The 23,416-nt window shown below is 45.3% G+C and overlaps 1 protein-coding gene across 1 annotated transcript in view; it reads left to right on the plus strand.

Annotated features, from left to right (window-relative positions):
- Positions 1-13,873, plus strand: part of MET (MET proto-oncogene, receptor tyrosine kinase) — a 104,759-nt gene extending 90,886 nt beyond the window's left edge. The window contains exons 18-21 of the mRNA XM_019543413.1: positions 8,242-8,351; positions 10,199-10,364; positions 11,185-11,321; positions 11,425-13,873. Coding sequence (XP_019398958.1) covers positions 8,242-8,351; positions 10,199-10,364; positions 11,185-11,321; positions 11,425-11,635 — 624 coding nt within the window. The 3' untranslated portion in view covers positions 11,636-13,873. The remainder of the gene's footprint in view (positions 1-8,241; positions 8,352-10,198; positions 10,365-11,184; positions 11,322-11,424) is intronic.
- The last annotated feature ends 9,543 nt before the right edge of the window (positions 13,874-23,416 follow it).

Here is a 23,416-nt window from a genome sequence, read left to right on the forward strand (position 1 = left end):
AATGAAATTTACAGAATGCGCATGTGTAGCTTAATGCCAGTGGAGAGAAGTACAAAGCGTTCATTCTGATTAACAGTCTACTTCAAGGTTACATAAATGTGAGAGTGCCGCGCGGCAGTTACACACAAAAAAAGAGAAAATAATATAAAGTCTTTGCTAAAAACTATAAGACAGTTACACTCTCCTGGGCGCACCTGTGAATGGTAAGTGTCCCCGCCCCGATGTTTTGTGCCGAGGGGTGTAAAATGAGTCTGTTAGCACCGGGGCATGGGGCTTCGGAACCCGCCGGCTCCTCTCCTCCCCCACATATCCCACCCCTCAAGACGCTACTCGGCGTTACTCTTGTCCCCCTTCGCCCCTTCTCAGGATTGTTTTTATCCCCTAGGTCTTCTTCTCCGCACCTCGACAAAAAATCTGCTACCGTATTGTCCCTTCCCGGTTTGTATGCCACCCAGAATTGAAAAGGTTGGAGGGCCAGGGCCCATCGCGTGATGCGCGCATTATCGGTCTTGGCTGTATTTAGCCATTTTAAAGGAGCGTGGTCAGTGACTAATTTGATTTCACATCCCAGGAGGTAGGATCTAAAATAATCTACTCCCCATCGGATCGCTAAGCACTCCCTTTCAATAGTAGAATACCTTTTCTCGTGGTCATTGAGCCGCTGGCTGGCATACGCTATGGGTCTCTCTGTTCCCTCTACCTCTTGCGATAACACCGCTCCCAAGGTGTAAGCTGAGGAGTCCGTCTGCAGCATGAAAGGAAGGTCAAAATTGGGTGTATGTAGAACTACGTCCTGACCAAAGCCTTTTTTAGGTCCTCAAACGCCTTCAGCCGTTTCTCATTCCATTTGACGTTGCCTGTCTTGCGCCCTTTCATGGTTTCAATGAGCGGGTTAGCTATTTCGGCAAACTCAGGGATGAACCTTCGATAATAGCTCGCCAGCCTGAGGAATGCCCGCATTTGTTTCTTAGTCGTGGGAGCTACATAGTCCCTAATGGCCTTAATTTTATCGGTGAGGGGTTTTATTCGGCCTTGCCCAACCAAGAACCCAAGATACTTGGTTTCCCTTTTTCCTATGGCACATTTCTTTGGGTTGGCAGTTAAACCCACCTGCCTTAATTCTCGTAGAACGGCCTTGAGAGCCTTTAGATGCTGCTCCCAGGTCTCTGTATATATTACAATATCGTCTATGTAAGCCGCAGCGTAGCTCTGATGGGGCGCCAGGACCCAGTCCATTAGTCTTTGGAACGTGGCTGCAGCCCCGTTCAGGCTGAAAGGCATTGTCTTGAACTCAAACAAACCCCATGGGGTGCCAAACACTGTTTTAGGTTGGTCTTCTTTCCTTAACGGGATTTGCCAATATCCCTTAGACAGGTCGAGGGTAGAAATAAACTTTGCCTGTCCTGTACGTTCTACCAGCTCATTGACCTGCGGCATGGGGAATGTGTCAAACTGGGACATAGCATTTAATTTTCAGAAGTCTACGCATAACCTTAAGCTCCCATCCGGCTTTTCCACCGCTACTAGGGGACTATGCCATGGGCTGCAAGAGGGTGCAATAATCCCCTGCTCCAGCATTTTTTCAAGTTGCTTTTTTATGGGTTGAAGTCTATGATAAGGGATCTGGCACCACCTTTCCCTTGCTATCTGTCCCTCTTTAGTAATAACCTTATGTTTGACCCCGGCCGCCCTTCCAGGCTGCTCGGTGAAGACATCCTTAAATTCTCCTATTAACTCCTTTAATTGGAAGAGTTGACTATCTTGCAACTGCTTCCCCACTGACATTTGGCCTCCGTGCTTGTTGTTTCCTTTATCATCACTAGTATGCACCCCATATTGCGTCGCCTCAGGGGCATGAGAGATCAACAGGCCCTCCAGCTCATGCCACTCCTTTAAAAGGTTAACGTGGTATATCTGTTGCTCTTTCTTAGCCCCTGGCCGAGATATCTCATAGTCAACCAGTCCTACTTTCTTCGTGACGGTAAAAGGTCCCTGCCAGCTTGCTAAAAACTTGCTGGTCGAGCTGGGCAGTAAAACTAACACTTTTTGTCCCACCCTCAACTCTCTCGCCTTGGCTTGGCTATCATATCTCTCTTTCTGTTTATCCTGGGCTCCACTAAATTATACTGGGCCATTTCGCGTACTACCTGTAATCGTGCCCTTAGCTCTTGTACACGTAGGGAGGCTCCCCTTCCCGGGTCCAGTTCGGCCTCCCACCCCTCTTTTACTACATCCAGCAGGCTATGAGGCCGGTGTCCAAAAGTCAGTTCGAAAGGTGAATATCCTAACGAGGCCTGAGGGGCATCTCTGATAGCGAACAATAAAGGTGGAACCATCAAGTTCCATTTTTTTGGTTCGACCTGGGTACACCGCCGCAACATCCCCTTTAACGTTCCATTAAAACGTTCTACCAGGCCATTGGTCTGAGGGTGATACACAGCTGTTTTTAAGTGGCGCACCTGCAGCACCTTGCATAAGGCACCCAACACTGATGACATAAAATTAGTTCCCTGGTCTGTTATGATCTCCTTTGGTATCCCAAATCTGGCCACCCACTTCATCAATTCTTCAGCCACCTTGGGCCCCGTGACTGCTCTCAATGGGATAGCTTCTGGGAAATGGGTGGCGTAATCAACACCAGCGCGAACTGGTGTCCCGCTGCGCTCTGAGGCAGCGGGCCAACCACATCTAATGCTACCCGAGCGAAAGGTTCCCGTATCACCGGCATTGATTGTAAGGGCGCTTTGGGGGTTTATATGTGCTTACTCTCTGGCACGCCTGGCAGGCCTTACAGTATCTCTCAATGTCCTCATACATGTGAGGCGAAAAACATCATCGCGCGAGGCGGGCCTCTGTTTTATGTTTCCCCAGGTGTCCTCCTAGTGGGTTGTTGTGGGCTAGCTGCAGGAGGGGTTTTCGGTAGGATTGAGGTATAACTAGCTAGGCCACTTCCTCCCCCTCAGTCCTGCCTACCTTTATTCTATACAATAACCCTCTCCTCAATTCTACCCTGGGAATCGGCTTTTCCCGTTTGGGGGGCCTTACTTGGGTGGCAAGTCGCGTTGCTTCAATCTCCTGGAACGGCATCAGCTCCTGGTCACCCTCTTGTACCTCTCTGAAATGGCTAGTGTTGGTTAGAGCCTCCATTTCCAACTCGGCTGGCGCCTCCGACTCAGTTCCTGTGAGCCCGTCCTTTGTATCCCCGGCTCACCAAAGTGTGGTTATTATCTCATAGATTTCAGGCCAATCCCTGCCCAAGATCATGGGGTACAGGATACCCTCATCTAATCCCACCGGCATTTGTCGTAGGATACCCTTTACTTGTACGTCCAGCAGCCGTCTTTCCACATACGACTTCTGCCTATGGAGACATAGCATGTGGACTCCTGAACATCGTCGAGCCTGTTGCCATTCCACCAGGGAGGGGCGCACCAGGGACTGGGCGCAGCCAGTGTCAACAACCGCCTTGGCAGGACTCCCGCCTACCCACACACAAATTTCCGGCAGAGGTTGGGTTCCTTCAGTTCCGGGGCCTCCTGTCCCACAATCCATCGCCTCTATCTCTGGTGGTTCCTCTAATCCCCTCCGATCTTCAGGGGGTTCTGTGCCCTTGGCCAGCCTGGTTCGAAGTCCCTGTGGGCAATTCTTGATGACATGCCCCTTCCGCCCACATAGGAAGCATGCAAGGCTAGCAGGGGTCCCCCTTCTGCTTCCTCTACCTTCCTTGTCCTGTCTGGTGGTGGAGACCTTCCCCTTGGTCCCACCGCTCTTGCGGCTGTTGCCCTGTGCCGTATCAAATTGCTCTGCTAACCACAGAGCTTCCCGTGATGAGGAGGGGAGTGGCATTTCACCCATCTTTGGGTATCTTCGTCTAGGTCTGATATGAATTGTTCCAGGAGGATCTGGTCACATATCTCTTCCTTTGAGGCCGATTCTGGCCTAAGCCATTTGGTGAGCATGTCCGCCAGGTGCTGCCGTAAGATGCAAGGTGCCCTCGCCTCTCCCGACTTCTCCCGTCAGAAGACGTGTTGGTGTCACTCCGGGGTGATATCCAGCCGCCTCAAGATCTCAGATTTAACTTTGTCATAGTCCTGGGCATCCACCCTGGACATGGCCCTGTACACGGCTTGTGCTTGTCCGATTAGCTGTACCCCTAGGTGGCCGGCCCATTTTGACCTTTCCACCCCTGCTGCTAAAGCTGCTCTCTCAAAAGTCTCAAGGAATGCTTCTGGGTCATCTTCCCTAGACATTTTTGGCATCCTGAAATCCCTTGGACCTCTTTGGGCCCACACCTGTTGTTGGAGTATGTGTTCTTGTAGGCTTGCTTGCCTCATGGCCTGCTATTGTTGCTGTTGCAAAACTTGAGCCATTAAGTTCATTGCCTGCTGTAATGACTCCGTCCCCATGATTACCTGTTGGGGCTCCATCGGGGTTTGTTAATCTCAGCTGGGAAGCCGCTGTCGTTTCCCGGCCAATGCACCAGTGTCGGGGGGGGGGGGGCGCGGGGAGGGGTCTACATCCTGCCTTCTCGCTGTAGCCTCCCCTCTTTACGCTATGGTCATCCTCCCGGTGATCCACTGGGGGGTCGCTCACCTGTAAGCTGCACACATCCGGTCCCGCCTGCCATGACTTGATGATAACCTGGTTCAGTATTAGTAGCCCGGAGCATACCAGTCTGAAGATGAGACTCCCAGGTCCCACGTAGCTGAGGGCTCCACCCACCCCTACACCCTTGCCCGTTCCATCATTGGGGGACTGTCTGTCTGGTCCGCCCCTGTATCCAAGGTCCGCAACAAAAGAAATAAGAAACAACTCAACGCTAACCACCAGGGATCTTCCTGAGCCAGGAGGCAGTCAGGACCTTCCACGTGCCTCCTCGGTCTTCCCCCGTCCACTGGGGTGTTGACACCCGCTCTCGAGCTTCCATCAAGCTCTTCAGCCTGCCCTAGGGCCTTCGGGGTCCACCTGCCCCTCTCAGGCTCTTCCAAGGCCCTTTCACTTTCTGTGCATGCCCTGGTATTAGGGGAAATACGGCCCGCCCTGGCTTATGCCAATCCGGACTGATATGAATTGTCTCTCAACAGTCCATGCTGGGGCTGGGCGGGTTCCTTCCCGGTTCCCAAGCTCCACTGGGGTTTGCCCTTACCCCAAAAAGTCCGTGCCACCGTGCTGCTGATGTCCGCGTCCGAGCGCTCCCACCGGCATCCGCTCCGCCGCCGCTCGCTTCCAGTACCCCCTCCTGAGCCGCCATCGGCGTTCCTTTTATACCAGAATGGACTGCCTCCTCTCTTCTCTCCCAGGCGCACCTGTGAACAGTAAGTGTCCCCGCCCCGGCGCTTTGTGCGGGGGGGCGTAAAATGAGTCTGTTAGCTCCGGGGCGTGCGGCTTCGGAACCCGCCGGCTCCTCTCCTCCCCCACAGTCTCCCAGCCAGAGGAGTCCATGGTGTGCACCCCCAACTAGAAGCCCTGATCAGGGGCTCTGACCAGGTCTCCCATCAGCGGGAGCCTCTGGTGCACATCATCAGCTGGGAGCCCCAGTCAGATGAAGGGCCTCAGCCTCTGGAGCACAAAAGGTTTCCTATATGCTGCAGAGGCTAAGCAGTAGCCACATGTTCAATTAAAGGCATGATAAGAACCAGGCAGAAAAGTTATGAAACATATTTTATGTATGGCTTTGTGACTTATTCCTGGTTCCATCATTTATGGTTTTATTAATTTATTGAACACGTGGCCACATCACTACTTCAGATGCGATTAACCAGTCATTAACATCTTAAGTATGATGTCTGTCAGGGGCCTCAGTGTCACTTTAGTTCAGGGAAATGATGTGGTGCCCTGAGTATCAGGCCCAGTATATGTACTAATGTACACATATTTATTAATATAATAATATTTTACTATAATGATATGTGTTTCAGTGCAGAGGCCATTTTTTTGGTTCTCTGTGTGTATAGTGCCTTGCACAATGAGGTCCTGGCTCATAACTAGGCTGAGACTCTGTTGCAATAATAGCTTCCAGTCAAACAGCATTATTCCACAGGAGACCATACCAGCAATGTCATCTTATAGAAACTTGAAGATGCTTACAGTTGTACGAGAAGTGGTCATACAGCTGAATACAGGATTTAGAGATTTGTGTTAAACTTAGCTTGACTGAATAAATTGGATTTCTGAATATCAGGTTTGCCTAGATCAGTCATTCTCAACCAGGGGTCCATGAGATCCCTCAAGGTGTTGTACAGTATTAGCAGGACCGGGCATGCAAATGCTTACATGATTCACGAGATAAACCCAGAAATTTCCAATAGGAATGTACAGTGTCCAAAACTTTCTGACCTGTTGTGATCTTCCTGAGTTCTTTTGCAACAGAAGAATTGCTCTATTATTTTTCCTAGTCAAAAAGAAAAGAAAGATAAGAGCTGGCATTTTGTGAGAGGTTCCTTGAGTCTAACGAGGGGTGCCTTGATTCCAACAAGGTTTGAGAGCCACTAGTTCTAGATAATAGGACCTGACCAGAATGGAAGTGAAGGTTATGTTCCTGACTGAGTCTCCCTGGCAGACAATGACTAGTCTAAGCTATTGAACCCAGTCTCTGGGCTCCATGCGTTTCCAGGCCAGCTGGGTTGAGCAGCTCTCTGCACACTGTTTCTAGGTCTGGTCTCTAAGTCAGATATCCAGGGTGCTGATGCTTTCTCAGGGTGTGAGATCCAAAAGTTTAACTGCCTTAAGTCTTAACCAATTCTGAACCTCCCAGGTCACTTACGCACATTCCCCCCAGAGCTCCAGCCTCTACCTATAGTGCTGATTTATAGTTAACTCTCTGGAGACACATAACAGATCAGATATAGAATGCAGGCTTTGTGGAAGAACTTCTTAAACATGCAGTCTTTATTCTCAGACAGCACAGGAAAGTTACAGATCAAGGCAAAACACCCAAACATAGTGGAGTCGTCAGTAGTCCTTACAGTCACTGGGTTTTTGTCACTGTCACTAAGGAAGGCAACTCTTCCTGTGATACAGTTGCTCTCCTTCCTTAGAGGTTGTGCCACATATGAAAGTAGTTTATTGTACCTTTTCTTTTCCCATCCTTCTGTGTTGGATTTTCCTTACTCCTGTTCCCCTTGCAATTGCTGAACCAGAATCATAAAATTCTCTCTGAACAACTCCATTGTCTTTCTGGGCTCCATTGTCCTTCTGGGTAGGACTATCTATTTTCAGCTTGTCACCAAATGAAGGTTCTAATCTACACCAAAAATTACATTATAAATTTTATTTATATCACAGAAAGGAATTGATAAACTGGCATTGACTTATTTTCCAAATGGTAACGATGAGCAAAAGATTGTAATAAGTGGCTGTATCTACACATGTGGCAGACTGGGCAGTTATGCAAATACTAAATGATTGCAGTAACCAGTGTTACTAAGCACTATCATTGCCAGTACTTTTTTTCCTGATGCTACCGTGCTACAGGCACAGTAGCTCATTACTGTTGTGTAGTGGCATTGCCACACAGCTGGTGCCTGGCAATGCTACTGCGCAGTAGCAACAAGCTAAGGTGCACTAGATCATTGCTACTCTGCCATAGCATCTCGTATAGATGCTCCCACTGCGTAATGTGATGTGAGGCAAGTTTTTAAAATGAAAGGGACATATCCTGTTCTCTCGCTGATCTGAATTTTGCAGTTAATCTACACTTTGGAGGGTGAAATGGGATTCCTTATGTAGAGCCAGTTTAGCAGTTCTAGCCACCCTCGCCCACAGCCCATGCCATTGAGACAGGGTGAAGTTGGGGTAAGGCTCCTACATTCTGGCATCCCCTTTTTCTGGGAAGGTCCCTTTGCAGCCAAGTGTAGTTTAGTAAATCGTACTAAAGGTTATAATGACCCTTGCAACTCCTGCCTACCCTATTTTCCTTGATATTGCACTGAGCCCATCTTGGCCAAACTAAAAATTATTTCTGGTATGCTGTGTTACAAATGCAATCATTTAAATATGTTGCTGCTCTCCAATGTTTCTTTTTTCATTGTGTTCCTACCAACACAATACTTTTTATCAGGCACTTAATTTCCTCACCAACTTCTGCCCCTCACTGGTAGTTTTGATGGCAGAATATGTAGCCCAATGATCTCAAAGTAACAGCAAAAATGCCAGAGTCTACTTAGCCAATTGCATTTGCAATCAATACTCACCATAACTTACTATGTCCTTTTACTGATCATAAGTGTCCATTTTTTACAGAACCCAACAGTAAAAGATTTAATTGGATTTGGCCTTCAAGTAGCAAAAGGTATGAAATACCTTGCAAGCAAAAAGTTTGTGCATAGAGATTTAGCTGCAAGAAACTGCATGTAAGTACAATTACCCAATTCCATGCCACATTATCAGCTATTGTGTGGGAGCATAGACCATATATTGCAATAGAAATGCATTTTTTCATGTTCTGCAATTACATTGATACTGGTCCTTTTCCATCCAAATTCACTTCTGTAACAAGCTAAAGATGTAAGGTTACATAGAGGCCTTAGGAGCATAGAGGAAAGGAAAACAAGGAGGATAGCTCTCAAACTTCAGCTGTCAAAGAATTAAAAAAAAATCTCCTAAGGGAATATAAGCTGCTGTTGTCTCAACTTGCTTCTTTATTGCTGTGTTTTCACCCGTCCTATCCATAAGCTGCATTTCTATACTACCTCATCTTGCAAGAAGATAAACATACTGAAACTTTGTGAAAGAAATGGGAAAATAACGAGGCAGTAACAGTGTAACTGCTTGACAATAATTTTTACAGAGGTGTGAGCTTGTTTTGGCTTGGCTCTGCACAAAAATTGTATTAAAAACAACATTTTGCAAAGAATCCTCTTAGTGTCTGGACAGCCAGATGGCCTAGCTTCCACAATGACTGACTGACATAGCTCTTGCCAACATTATTGTGCTGATTCATCATCTACATTATGAATTAATGAGAAACGGTATTAAGCATTAGAATTGTCTTTCTGTATATATGAAGACCTGGATTTCTGGTTACAGAAGGTTATTAACTCTTAATGTTCAACAATTAATCTGTTCTTTTTCAAAGTTAGTGTATCGTGCAATTCTGAAACCTGCATGAAAAGCATTTCCTAAATCAATTATCCTGCATATATATGGTATGGTATATATAAAGGTTATGGGTTCCATATTTCTAGGGTTTTCATGAACCAAGGAATTATTATACTGGATCAAACTCATGGTCCATCTAGTAGTCCTTTATCTTGGAGGAGCTTCAAGAAATGCCACAGTTGGCAAATGTAGGATGATCTACTCCTTTATCCGGAGCCCCAACAAGCAGAGATAGTTTAAAACCTAAAAGTATGAGATTTAATATCCCTTCCAATACTATCCTTTTGGTACTATCTGTTATAAATCTGAAGGTTTTTTATCCCTATAAATATCCAATCCCTCTCTAAGTCCTGCAATCAGAATTCTTCAGTGATTTTCTGTTGCTACAACTTCCATAGGTCAATCACACATTTTATGAAAGAAGTGTGTCCTTGTACTAGTTTTGAATTTGCGACTCACCAAATCCTGCCTTCCTACTGCAACAGCTATGTTCAGTCCAAAGGAGGGAAGGAAAGGATAGGAGCTGCCCTACAGACTTTTTTCATCTAGTATTACTACATCTATTAAATTACAAATATATGCCAAACACCTAGTGTGTTCCGTGACGTACACCAGGTATTTCCTATACTGTGAGACTATCATCAGAGCTGAAGACTTAATGTGCTAACAGGGAGCTGTGACTTGCCTAAATTAAAAGCAAACAGTAATGACATATTTTGATATGAAAACCAGTAGATATCTAGAAGAGGCAGCTATTTAAGAAACAGTGTTACATGCACTGTCAGAATGAACAGGATAGTAGCAAAGACCTTTTCTTAAAATGCAATTGTTTTTTTAAAAAAGTAGTTTGAATTGTATTATCGAAGAAGTAGCAAGAAGTTTCCTGAACTCCTGTAGTTTGTTTTATGATTATTACACATGCTATGCTGCAGGTCTTTTGCTTTAATTTAGTAGTAGTAAGTAAATGTAAAATACAGCACTGCCTTCCAAAGTTATGGTTTCCAACATGCAAATCGCTCATTATAATCTAGGGAAGAGTCAAAGCCATTGTAAATCCTGTCTACTCAGCTGCAGATAATAATTTTTGTCATTTCCGTAGGCTGGATGAAAAATTCACTGTCAAGGTTGCTGATTTTGGTCTTGCTAGAGATGTGTATGATAAAGAATACTACAGTGTGCACAATAAAACAGGAGCCAAGCTGCCAGTGAAATGGATGGCTTTAGAAAGTTTGCAAACTCAGAAGTTCACAACAAAGTCAGATGTGGTAATGTACAAATTGTTTAGTATCATTTCCTCCTTTTCCTCGTGTGAAACACATCCCCACAAGTATTGCTAAAGGCATTATTATGGCACAACAGCTTGGCATAATTGTTTCCTCAGGGAAGAACCCAGAACCTAATCCTACTCCCAGTGAAATGGAGGGCGAGTTTCTCACTGACTTCCCTGAAAGCAGAGTTGGCTCTTCAGTCTGCCATAGGAGAGCTGCTGCAAAACATAGGAAAACAGGAGATTAGCTCTGATAAACTTCAGATATAACAGACCTTGAAAATGTTTTAGGCACTGATTATGTTTTTAAAAAGCAAATAACACCAGCTCAAGTGTCACCTGGCTATTTATTAAGAAAAAGAATTTCTAGCTGGAGTTGCCAGATGTCTGCAATACTTTGAATTCCAACTGCACCTTAAACCTAAATATTAGGTTGTGATGTACAGAATTGCCACCATTTTCTTCACTATGGAATTAGATGGGGTTAACCAGACTACCAGAGTATGTATACTGGCAGAGCTCCACCACTGACCTCAAAGGAGCCCTGCCAATTCACACCAGCTAGGGAGTTGGCCCAGGAACTTTTTATTTTTCTTTCATTTGCTTAGTTCAGTTTCTCTGGCTGTAGTGTACATGGTTTCTCAGATTTGTACAGCATTTATTAAGTTACTTAAAAAGGGAGCTGCATGCAGTAAAAGAGCCTATTTCAAGGGGGAAATGGATGCACCCTTGAATGCTCAAAACTGTCAAGCTTAAAGTGGAGTTCAAAGCTCTCCAGCTCTATGATTTACTACGTCTTTGTTCCCTTGTTTTATTAGTGGTCTTTTGGTGTGTTGTTATGGGAACTTATGACAAGAGGGGCACCGCCCTACCCTGATGTAAATTCTTTTGATATAACCGTCTATTTATTACAAGGAAGGAGGTTATTGCAGCCTGAATACTGCCCTGATCCACTGTAAGTAGTTTGCACAATCTCTTGCAAATGTTATTGATTCTGAGTTTGTTGGCAGTGGGAGTCTGTTTTTATGATTTCTAACTCTACTTTCTCTCAATGGCAGGTATGAAGTCATGCTCAAGTGCTGGCATCCGAAACCTGAAATGCGCCCAGCATTTTCTGAACTAGTTTCAAAAATATCAACAATCTTCTCCACTTTTATTGGGGAGCATTATGTTCATGTCAATGCTACCTACGTTAATGTGAAATGCATTGCTCCTTATCCTTCCCTTTTGTCATCACAAGACAACATAGACAGGGATGTGGATACATGACTGGGTGTCTACAGAACATCAAAGAGACATCCATTACTAGTAGTATGAACAAAAGTAAATGTTTTGTCCGCTACTTTTTCACTGCCCAGTCTTTGTGAAAACACTGTCACACGTGTTTGTTGTCCATATTGCACTATTTTGAGGAGGTGATGTCATGCTGTTTAAAGTTATGGGATTCTTGTACCCTACAGTGGTAATTTCCAAATATTCTGAGCAAGTGCATCAGCAATCAGACTAAAGAACTCAGCTGTTACTACTTAAAGCTAGGACTCACCAACTCTCATTCATTTGTACAAGCTTTGCAAGCTACCATTTGTTGTGCCTCAAGTCTTGTACAATTGAATGAGGTAAGTAACAGTGATGCACAAGTTCCCAGTACAGGGTCATATAATTAATGAGGTAAAAGAGCACCTAGACCACAGGTTACTGAAGCTGGAAGTACCATTAATGGTGCACATACTATTGGTCATCAGGCATTGCAGAGAGAGTTTTATAAAAAGACCATGTTAGTCAAAATTATAAGGCTGCAAAATGAGTTCCTCCTGTTGGATCATGTAGGCTCTACCTTTTCTCTTCTTTTCTCAATTGTTAAGCTTATGAAAGGACAACGCAGCCTAGAGACATCCAGTCAGCCTCATGGCAAGTTGCTAAACTGGCGCACGTCAGCATTCCAAAGCAGAATGAAATTAACAAGTACATCAGCTTTGAAGTAGCAGTGTATTTATGCTGTTCATAAAATCGAAAGGAGCGAGCTAGAAGTATGCATTTCCATTGCTGCCAGAGTCATTCCAATGTTCTACCACTTCTTTGTGAAATCACTGCACCGATAGATTTCCTAATGAAAAATATGAGGCTTCACTGCTTTACATAATGAATGACCCATTCGGGGAGACTAAAAACTCTACAGAGTCTAGATTAACCAGTATGCTAAAACCTGGGATGCAGCAGTTTGGGGCACACCACTTTGGAGAGGTACTCAGTTAGATCTAAAAGGAGTAAATGTGAGAGGAACCAGGCAAGCAGAGGCTCCATGCAACTGGCTATTGACCCAGGATATGAATAGCTGTGCCCGCCAGCCCAACGGTGGAGCTGCAGCCTGAAAGGAGCAAAAGGGTCAGCTGAGGAGCTGCCAAGTCAGCCGAAGAGAGCCAGCTGAACCAGAAAGGCTGCTAACTTCTGCAAAGCAGTGCTAAAGGGTTAAGAAAGCTGAATGGAATGGGGAAAATGGTTACGCCCTACAGCTGCTCCTTGACTTAATCTAGGCTAGTGAGTTATTATATACAGCATATTTCTAAATTATGACCAGAAAAGTGATTTTGAAAAGATATAGTCATTTAGGCTTTTGATATTTAGGGAAGATTACTATAGCTTTCATGCAAGCATGGTGTGTCATTTCTGTTCCTGTGGAATTCTGTGCATACTACTGTATAGCTTGTTTGGTGTAGAATATAGCTGGTTTCATTGGTGAAAACACTTAAAATATTCTATTTTTATAAAAAAAGTTTATTTTTAATGACATAGACAAAGTTTGGTTAGGCCACAAGATACTGCACTGTGAACATTTCAGAACTTTCCACTTTTGATTCATAAATTGTAACAAGATCAAAATTACTATGTACTGTGTAAATATCAAGAAGGACAAGAAGTGATTGCAAACACATTCCACCCTAAGTAAAATATTACCATTGCTGGAAGCCAAACATTTTAATGTCCTCAAAGGAAGTTAATCCTTATAAAGGACTTGATTATAAGGAAGATTTATTGTTTTACGTGGACGATTTATCATGAGGGTGGATTGTGTAAGCAAAGTATGAGCTGATAGTACTGTATTGTGTTATATCACCACTCTCTATTCAGATGCAAACATTTCATGCATGCTGAGAGCAATACTAATTGTAAATTGCTAAAGGACAAAAGGTTCTGCTCTAGGCAAAAAGCAGAAACATTCATCTCCATGGTTGTTAAAATGGCTAAGGAAGTTTATGACACAGATGTGGAGGAAATCCTCCAAACTTGTATATACATGCTCAAGGAAGGCTGCAATGTGAAAACAGAGAACATTTTTACTATTTATGAACTTTTGGTTAATAAAGTTATTGTTGTGTCTGGGACACCTGTAAGAGTATGTGATTCTGGTAAGGATTTCTTGTTTGTAAATTCATCTATCTAAAAATGAGCTGAATGGTACTTACGTTTATAGTTGGTGGTATGACCTAATAAACATGTTATTCAACTGAAGCAGTGTAATATTTTGCTTGCAGACAATTCATGTCACTACTATTTTTATTTGACCATTAGACTTATTTGCCTACGTCTACTAACATGAGAAGGGGAGGATGGAAACCTGTGGAACTGGATTTAGCAAGCAGCAGGAAGGGATAATTTAGAAACATAAAACTATAGGGCTTGCTGCAACTAATGGTTAATCTAATTCAGCAACCTGGGTAGTGGCCAATACTATGCATTTCAGAGGAAGGTATAAGCTGCCTTCTTAAAGCAGGGGTCAGCAACTTTTTACTGCCACAGGCCAGAACATGTGATCCAGCCCCCTCCTGTGGACTCAAAATCTCCTCCCCCTGCCTTTGTTCAAGGTAATTTGCATTATCACCAAGCCCAGAGATACCTCACCACATAAGAAACTCCTGCTCAGAAGTGCATTCCATCTTTTACTCTTCTGTGAAATATGAAACATCATAACCAGAAGGAAATATGACTCTTATGTCCTGCGTGCCACCAAGCAACTTCAAGGTAAACAGACTATTCCAACTTTTCTCTGCGCCTAACCTACATAAAATGAACTGTTCCAAACAGGAGATTTTACAACACCTTCAACTCTCCTATGAAAGATGAATTTTCATTTCTATGTAGGAAAATTTTTACAATCTTTTCTCCTATGCCTAAAGAAGGGTGCCTGCACACAAAAGCTTGAAAATAAAGCTTTTTGGGGGCAAATATCTTGTTGGTCTCTAATAAAAGATATCACCTCTACCACAAGTTCTGATTCCTCCTCCCCCCAGGTACCCAAGGATGCAGGTACCTAAGCTACCTGCATCCTTGTTGCAGATACCTCGTCTGTCTGCAGCAAAGGTAAGCACAGGCAAGAGAGGGCTGCAGAGGGATGAGCTATGGAGAGATGGGCAGCTCAGTACAACTGCATTCTGCCCAATCTCCTGTACCTCCCCAGGCCAGGTCAGACCTATGATAGCACCTGTCTGTGCTCAAAATTCACAGCCACAAGTCCCCTCCTGGAATTAGACCCTTTAACCCTTCTAGTGGATGAGGAGTTGGTGATCCTACCATTGTCTGTCTTCCTCAGTTGCCCGGGGGTTAGAGCACTCATCTAGCACATAAGAAATACAGGCTCAAGTCTGTCCTCTGCCTGAGGGAACCTGAACCCAATCTTTCACTTCCCAGGCAAAAGGGTTCCCTGTCATGGTTCTTAGTCTTTCCTCTAGAAGATTTTGCATTGTGTATGGCCTGTTTAAATAATAATTGGTCATGTTGGATAGATGGAACAATAGAGAGCAGATGAGAATTACTCTTCAGTCTAGTGTTCAAGGGAATCACTGGGGTTCCAGTCCCTGCTCCAATGACTACTTAATTACTCTGTGTATCTATTCCAGTGGTGGGGGAGAGGGGGTGTTTTAAATGAGAAAGGCACTTAACTCTGGACTGGAAGGAGAATTTAATGCTGCTCATGATTCATAATTATGAACTTTCTCCTTGGGGTAGGTGCTTAAGCTAGGTCAGTCTTAACTGTTTTGGAGGGGAGAACTTAAGCCATGTCTCCAGGGGTGTCTGGTGCCTCTTGAGTTGGGGGGGCATGCGCCCCCCCGACACCAGTCAGTGATGGTGGGGGACATCCTCCAGTGACCGATCCCGCTGGCTGGGGCAGGGGGTCCCCCTGCAGCCGATCCCCCGGTCTCACTCACAGTAAAAGCAATTGTACCACTTCCAGAGCTCCCCAGCCACTTCCAGAAGCAGCACGGCCACTTTTGCTGGCAGCCCCTGCTGGCGCTTGCGGGGGGGGGGGGCATGCTGGTGCTTCCACCTGCCCACAGGCTACACAGGGTGGCCTGACAGGGGGTGCACCAGAACTCTCAGGGGGTGCATGTGTACTCCCTACACATCACCCCTGCATGTCTGCATGTCTCTTTCCTCAGACTTTTTTATGGGCTGGCTTAAGTGGCTATCACACAACAGGAAGGCTTTTGTGAAGTGTATTTTAGGCACCTAAATATTAAACAACGTCATATTTAACCTCATATCATGGGTGGGGTGTGAATATATCCCAGAGTGATTATAACCCAATCCCTCAAAGTGTTCTGCCAAAGGATAAAGTTTTAAATCCAAACCACTTTGAATGAATTAATCAAATGCAAAAAAAAAAAAAAAAGCTCACACCTGTAGAAAACCTTAATGAGATGAAATATGCTGTGATAGCTAAATAAATTTTCCTCAAGCTTTCCAGATGAACTTGGTTGAAGATCTCCTTGGTTGAGGACAGACATAAACATAAACAACTCAACTCAAAAGGTAATTGGAGGAGGAAAGTTATTTGAAGTTTAGAATGAACGTGGCCTTTTGTCATGTTTCAAATCTGGAACAGCTAATAATGCTGATGTGTTTAATATCAAAGAATGATTTCACTTAGAACATCCTAGTACATGTTGTGGTTGCAGTGATAGGGTCAGCTAAAAACTCTCAAGCTGGGGACCAAAGTTACACAAACTGGTTTAAGTAATCAGAAACTGTAACAGAAGTACACATAAGCCAGTTTCAGAATGGCTGAAACTGGTTTAAGACAAACCTGGTTGAATGTGGTACCAGACTTAACTGAGTTGGGTCAAACCAGTTTATAAAACTTCTGTCCCAGACCCCCTTCCTGGGCTTGGCTGAGCTGTCTTCTCCAGCAGAGCAGGGCTAGCCCTGCCCCTCCGCTCCCTAGTTAGAGCAGTAAGGGCTGGCTGACGGGGGGTGGAGGTGGGCAAGCTCAGCTTGGGATGCAGCCCAGTATGGGGGGACTGCCCAGGCAAACTCTGGATGGGGGATGGGGCCAGGGAGGGAGGTTAAACACCCCTTCCACTGCTCAAACTTACTGCTAGCTGCAACTGTGGACTAGAAATCCCAGAGGCACCTGGAAGAAGGAAGAGGAAGTGATGAGCAACCCCAAATAGTCCTGCTGCTGTGACTCTGGACTGCAAATCACAGAGACCTTGGGGGCAGCAAGAAGCCAACACATTGCCCATGCTGGCTACATGCTAGAGAGTCATGCTTTTATACCTCCCCCCCGCCCCAGCTTCTGGCCTGAGCTGCTGCAGGCATGTGGCTGCATTTCCTGAATCAAAGGTAAACGTCTGTCCAGTTGTTTCTCAGTTTAATCTCTGCAGCTTAAACTAACCTGCAAAAACTGAATCGATTCAGCCTTGGGCTTTTTGACTGCCTGTACTTAGCCTCAATGATTCTCCAAGTTCTATGCAGTTGGAAATAATCCCCAGTATCATCAATCTATTGCAAGACAACATACAGCAGAATGTAGTTCTTAACTTAAATACCAGATTTGCAATGCATTCCTCTGCTTCTTTCACATGATTCTACAAAATTTGCTGTATACTGACTTTCTAAATGGGTGCCAGAATAGCAATATTGTCATGCTTGGTTATGTGTCTTAGGAACTTTCAAATTGGGCCAGACCTTCAGCTAGCATGAGTTGGCATGGCTCCATTAAAGTTAATACTAGCTAGGAGTATGTTTCCCTTATAGGCAAAAGTAACAAAAGACAAACAAAAGGTAAAAAGTCAAATACACAAAAACCAAGAGAGTAAACAATTAAGGGATGACATCTTGACCCTGTTCAAGTCAATGGAAGTTCTGCCATTTGCTAAAAGGTGCTTGGATTTCACCCAAGGTTTTTGATGCAACGTTAAGTCAGCTGTTTTACATGGCTTGTACATTTTAAAACAAAATAATACTACTTTTTTTAATGAAACAAGGAAAATGGCAATACTCTCCCACTGCCCTGAACTAGTTGTGTTGTCCATTGTTATTTTTTTGCATCTCACTCATCACTGCTATTTTTGTGGTTTATTTCCTGTTAAAATGAACTTTACTGTCTTATAGAACCTATTTGAAAGAACATGAGGGAAAATGGCTATTATAGTTCCCAGAATTAGTAAGGCTGAAACATCCTTTAAAAGAGCTTCTAAAGACTTGTGCAGCTGTAAGGCAAGCTAGCCTCAGCAATCACTAGGAATGGGTGAGTATCTCATATAGGAATTTGGTCATAACCATATAAATCAGGAAAATCAAATCCTTATGCACTTTCTAACTCATCAAGTGAAGGTCTTACTCTTGAGAAGCTCTCATTTCCATTGTTTCTCAAAGGTACATCTTGAAGTGTAGGTTGTGGGCTCTAAGGCTAGGGACAGAAGTGACACATAAACCAGTTTAAATGATCAAAAACTGGTTTAAACCTGTAACAGAACATAAGTTTAGTGCACAAAAACCAGTTTCAAAATGGCTAAAACTACTTTAAGATAAACCTGGTTGATTGTAGTATCAGACTTAACCAATTTGGGCCAAACCCGTTTATGCAATGTCTGTCCCAGACCCCTTCCTGGTTTAAGTTAAACCAGAGTCCTCCAGCACCCCAGAAAGCTCTCTCGCTTGGGCTGTGTTGTCTGCTGGCCCCACCCCTCTGCTCTCTAACCTGAGCAGGGACAGGGATGGACATGGCGAGACACCAGCAGGCATAGTTCCACTAAGGCAAAGTAAGCAGGGAGGGATTAATTCTTCCTTCCTTCCCCTCCCCCCATACTGCAGCTGGGGTCTGCCTGTCACCTGTGTGCAATGGAGGGGGTTGGGGGCTGGAAGACCCCAGCTGCAGTCCCCAGAGGCAGAAGGGATGGAGGAAGGAATTAACCCCCTCCCTGACCCCCTTCACCTTAATTGGGCCAAGCCAGGATGGCATCTGACCAGGTCCCATCCCTGGAGCAGTGAAACAAGGAGGAGGGGAAGCAGCCTCTGTGTCAGGGTGCCCAGGACTGGGGTTTCCCCCCCTCCCTTCCCTGTCCCACAAGCAGGGACCACAGCCATTGCAGCATGGCCCCATTAAAGCTAAGGGGGCAAGGAGGGGGTTAATTCCCTGCCCCTCCCACCAGGGACCTCTTCCCTGCAGGGTGGGGAGGGGGGACTCCAGAGGGGAATTCTTCCACCTGCTCCTCCTGCCCCATTCAGGGTAGGGAGGGGGGCTCCGCACACAGCTGCCCAGCCCCAGAGGAGGACTCTTCCCCCACCTCCTGCCCCTATACCCCCCACCAATGGGGGCAGAGAGAGGGGGTCTGTGTGTAGGACTGCCTGGCCCAGCCTGGGTGAGGGGAGTGGCTGTCACTAAGCCACAGCTTCCAGGGATGGCCATACCCCCATGGCCTGGCCTGGTCTCACTCAGCCAGAAGCCAGGGGGCACTACAGCAGCCCTCCCTTCCCTTCCACAGGGGTGTGGGCAGGCCCTGACAGGCCTGAGTAATGTGCCTGCATTTCTCAAATGAACAGGGAATGTCTATCCACTTACAAACTGGTTCAATCTCTGCAGGTTAGACTAATCTGCAGAGACTGAATCAATTCAGGCTTTGGGCTTTTTGAATGTCTGTCCCTAGCCTAAAGGATGCAGGAGATCTGACAACTTAGACTGTTCATTTGTGAGTAAGAAATGTTTCCATGCATTTCCAATCCCAAGTGCAGTGCTGCAAATTCAGTGGAACTCAGCTGACTTCAAGGACATCAGTGTAACTAAGATCATGGTCCTACTCTGGAACTGTGGTTGCATGCATGTCCTGTGTGAAAAATGTTTGAGCAAATCCTCATCCATTTGCTAGTGTGAAAGGTGTAATTGCTTATAACAAAAATGTTGAAAATCAGTTTTCTGCTAAAGATCAAACGTTTATTACCACCCTCTGTCCTCCTGAGAGGCCCAAAAAGAAGAATTCCGTTTCAGAGTTTTAAGAAGGAAAAGTTAGTGTTTTTTGCTGATGAACTAGCTTTATATTCCTGCACAGCTTGAAAGCTCCCTGGGAGAGTGTGGAAAGAGACCCTCAGCTGTGAGCTAAAAGGGGTGTGTTGTTTGCATTGTGCTTGCCTGAAATCCCAGCAAAGGTCCCAAGGTCAGGGCAGAGAGCCTGCCCCAGTTGGAAGGCAATCAGGTGCGGCTGAGCTACCCCAGACTCAAAGCTTAGAGACTTTTAAAGAGATTAGACTGTTCTTGGTTTGGTTTTTTGGGGGTTCTTTTGGGTGAGGGGGGAACAGTGCATGGAAGAGGAAGGATTTGGCTAGTTTAAAGTCAGGACAGGGAGCTTTAGACAGCAGACCTGCCTTCGGTATATTGCACTGAGCTTTCGACAGTTTGAGGGTTCAGAGGGAAGCAGTAGTTTGGTGTAAGCCTTTAAGTGAATGTAGTCGGAGACTCTGTTGGAGTTTGGACTCTGTGTGATCTTGTTTTTAAAATTAAACCCAAAGAAAAAGTTTGTCCCCCCTGCACAGCTTCTTTTCAGAAACACCAACGCTGTCCCTGCAACAGCCTCTCAAAGTGACTTAGGTAGGACTCAAAGCTCACCCACAGGGTAGAATCAGAGATAATGCTCACCCACAAGTCTGAATCTAAATCAGACTGCAAAAGCATGGCATGCAGGAACTTCCATGTGTAAATGGAGATGATCTAGCCTAAAATGCTTGCCTCCTTAAGGCCAAGCAGTCTAGCTAATATATAATTGATTATGACAATGTGACAAGGGATCCATCTTTAACTGGAGTTCCTGGTGTTAGGGCCCCTCTATTATTATTGTTATTGTTACCACTAGAGCTTTGCTTAGCAGCATGTTTTGACACTTTCTTCAGAGTATATGAGATATGAAAACTCATCTCCTTGGCTATAATTGCTGCTCCCAAAATGTTAGAGTGCATGACTTATGCCAAAAATTGACTCTTCTACAGTATGTTGCAAACACATAACAGCTATTGGAATATCTTTGTACCACCTGAGAAAGGAACTTACTGGAAAACACTAAGCTCTGGCTTTATTAAACCACAACAAAAGGGGTTTGTACAACAGGGAGGCCAGTATTCTCATGACAAGTATATGGGTCAGTGAAAATTGAAGGATGATTTAACTAAGACAGCTGAGTTGCAGCTCGCTGAAGCTTACAAATATGAGTATGGAAATGGTATGCAATTAATGATAAACACACGTTTTGTAATAACCCGCACGAACAATCACTGTCAGCAAAGTTGGTTGTAATAGAAGAATGGAAGTCACATCAAGTTCCAAATAACTGCTAAGAGTTTTCCCAAGCACAGACTTTGATTTTTACAGAAAAGCTGACTAACTTCAGCAAAAATAAACCATGAGACTCTCTTATAAAGAAAATCATGCAACTTTGATCCTCCCTTGGACTTCTTGAATATCTGTACCTAGATATGAGAGTGTTTCTAAATGTATTTTATGTAATTTAAGTGGCTAACCTTAAAATAATAGGTACATCATGTAAAAGTTTAAGCCGGGGTGGACAAAATACAGCCTGTGGGACAGATCCAGCCTACCAGGCCGTTCTATCTGCCCCATGGATCCCTAAAAGATTTAGAAAATTAGTAGTTATCTGCCCGTGGCTGCCTTTTAAAGATAAGAGGAACCAGGGGCAGTAGGACCCATGGGGAATTGGTGGCAAAACTAAACAGCCACAGCAGCAACTCCAGCTCAGCCCCATCCTCCCTCCAGACCTCCCACCCCACCCCAAGCCCCAGCCAGAAGCCTTCTGGCCTGGGACTGTCCCTGCCTCCCTGTGCCAAGGGAAATACAGATAAGAAGTAGTTGGGAAGGAGGGAGGCAGGGGAGGACCATGGGCGATCACCACAGTCCTCAGAGCCGGCCAGGCCAGTAATAGGTCTCAGCACTGCAGCTGGGAACTACATGGTGCTGGCAGGTGGGGGAGTGGGGAAATGGCTGTGGCAGGCGGGGGGAAGGGGCAGCAGATGGGCACACGGAGCGCAGTGACATCCGGGTGGGAAAGTGTTGTGCACACTGGTGCCCCAGGGCCAGCACCAGCGGGTCCCAGAGTGGAGCAGCAGGAGTATGGGCTGTGTCTATGGAGATGGGCTGGCTCCCTCCTCTCCCTGCTTAAGCAGCACAACCCAGCTCCACTGACCCCCGCCAGCCTGCATCACGTGCTCCTGCTGCCCTGCCCTGAGCCCTGCCAGCACTATTCTAATTACTTCTAGATGTTATTTTGCTCTTAGTATAAATTTCCCTGAGCCTTTTTGGGAAAAGCAGTATACAAATCTAATAAACAAATAGGTAAAGCAGAAATAACTCTTGTTTCAGTAAGTGCGACATTGATAGCACAGATAGCAGACTGGCAGCTGTACTCCAGTGATATTCCAGTTTCATGCACAAAATGTGCTTAAACCAGGGGCGGGCAATTATTTTCAGGTGAAGGGCCACTTACCGAGTTTTGGCAAGCCCTGCCCCATGACAGTTGCCCCACCCCCTGGTTGCCATCTTGGGCCCAGAAGCCCCACCCCCTAACCCTTGACCTTTGGCACTGAAAGTCCTTTCCTTTGCCTCCTGGAATTACTCTTTTCAGCAAGGGGTTTTACCATCTCTGACCCAGAAAAATACCAAATTATATTCTAACAATCAAATGTACTACAATATTCATGAATTGAATTTTAAAAAATTAATATTTTTGTCCTGATTTACATGTGTTTACATGTGTTTGTGTAGTGTACATAGAGTTGATAGTATAATAGCTTAAAATTAAGTCTTACTCTTGTATATTGTGAGAGGGTGTGGGTGGGAGGGTGAGTATAGGTTTGTGGGTGTGTAGGGTGTGGGGCACCATATCCTAGCTGCTTCTGTGATCCTGGCGCTGCAGCTGGGAACCACATGATGCCGGAGTACAGCAGGTAGAGAGGAGTGGGGGGAGCAGGGAAATGGCTGCAGCAGGCGGGGGGAGGGAGCAATGAGTGGGCACGTGAAGCACAACAACAGCTGGGCAGGAGCACAGGGCCCGTGCCAGTGCACTGAAAAATAAACTAGAAAACAAGAAGTCCCTAAATAATACTCCAGTTTAGCCTTGCATGCTAAATACCTGGCCAAATAGGAAGGTCTTATAGTACTTCCAGAAGGTCTTATAGGTTGGGGTCTGGCAGGCCGAGAGAGAGAGGGAATTTCAGAAGTGAGGAGCAACTACTGTGAATGACTTCCTACATGCATGTTTTTACCTGGCAGATTTGGTGCCTTGACGGTACTTGCAAGGCGTTGCTCTCAGTTGACCTTAGCAATTTCTGTAGGGCTAGAGTTACTAGGGGATCTAACCCCTCAAACCTACAGATCGCTCAAGAAATACATTGGTCTTAGAGTGTCTTTCAGGAAGCACAGTCTGTACTTTCTCCAAAGGGCTCTGCTACCCCTGGATTTTTTAATTTCTCATATTTCTGGACATGAGGTTCCACACTACAGAAGGGCCTGTGCAAATGAACGGTTTCTCAGTGTTCATTTTTGTGAGTAACCTTCATAGGGCTGGTAGGGGGATGGCACATGGACAGTGTTTTCCTGGATTGCTTTTCACATGCACAAATCCCCAGTCTTATGCTGGGGTAACTGTACCATAGCAGCACCCCTCCTGCCCTACCTCCCTGACTAAGATCCTCAGGGGGTTTAACCCAGCTGAGCAGAGAATTACTTGGTCTTATATTTTGCTGCATAAACCCCTAAAGGGGGGGATAAAATGA

Source organism: Crocodylus porosus, unplaced genomic scaffold (genome assembly GCF_001723895.1).
Source record: "Crocodylus porosus isolate Cpor-Errol unplaced genomic scaffold, CroPor_comp1, whole genome shotgun sequence".
Lineage (NCBI taxonomy): Eukaryota > Metazoa > Chordata > Crocodylia > Crocodylidae > Crocodylus > Crocodylus porosus.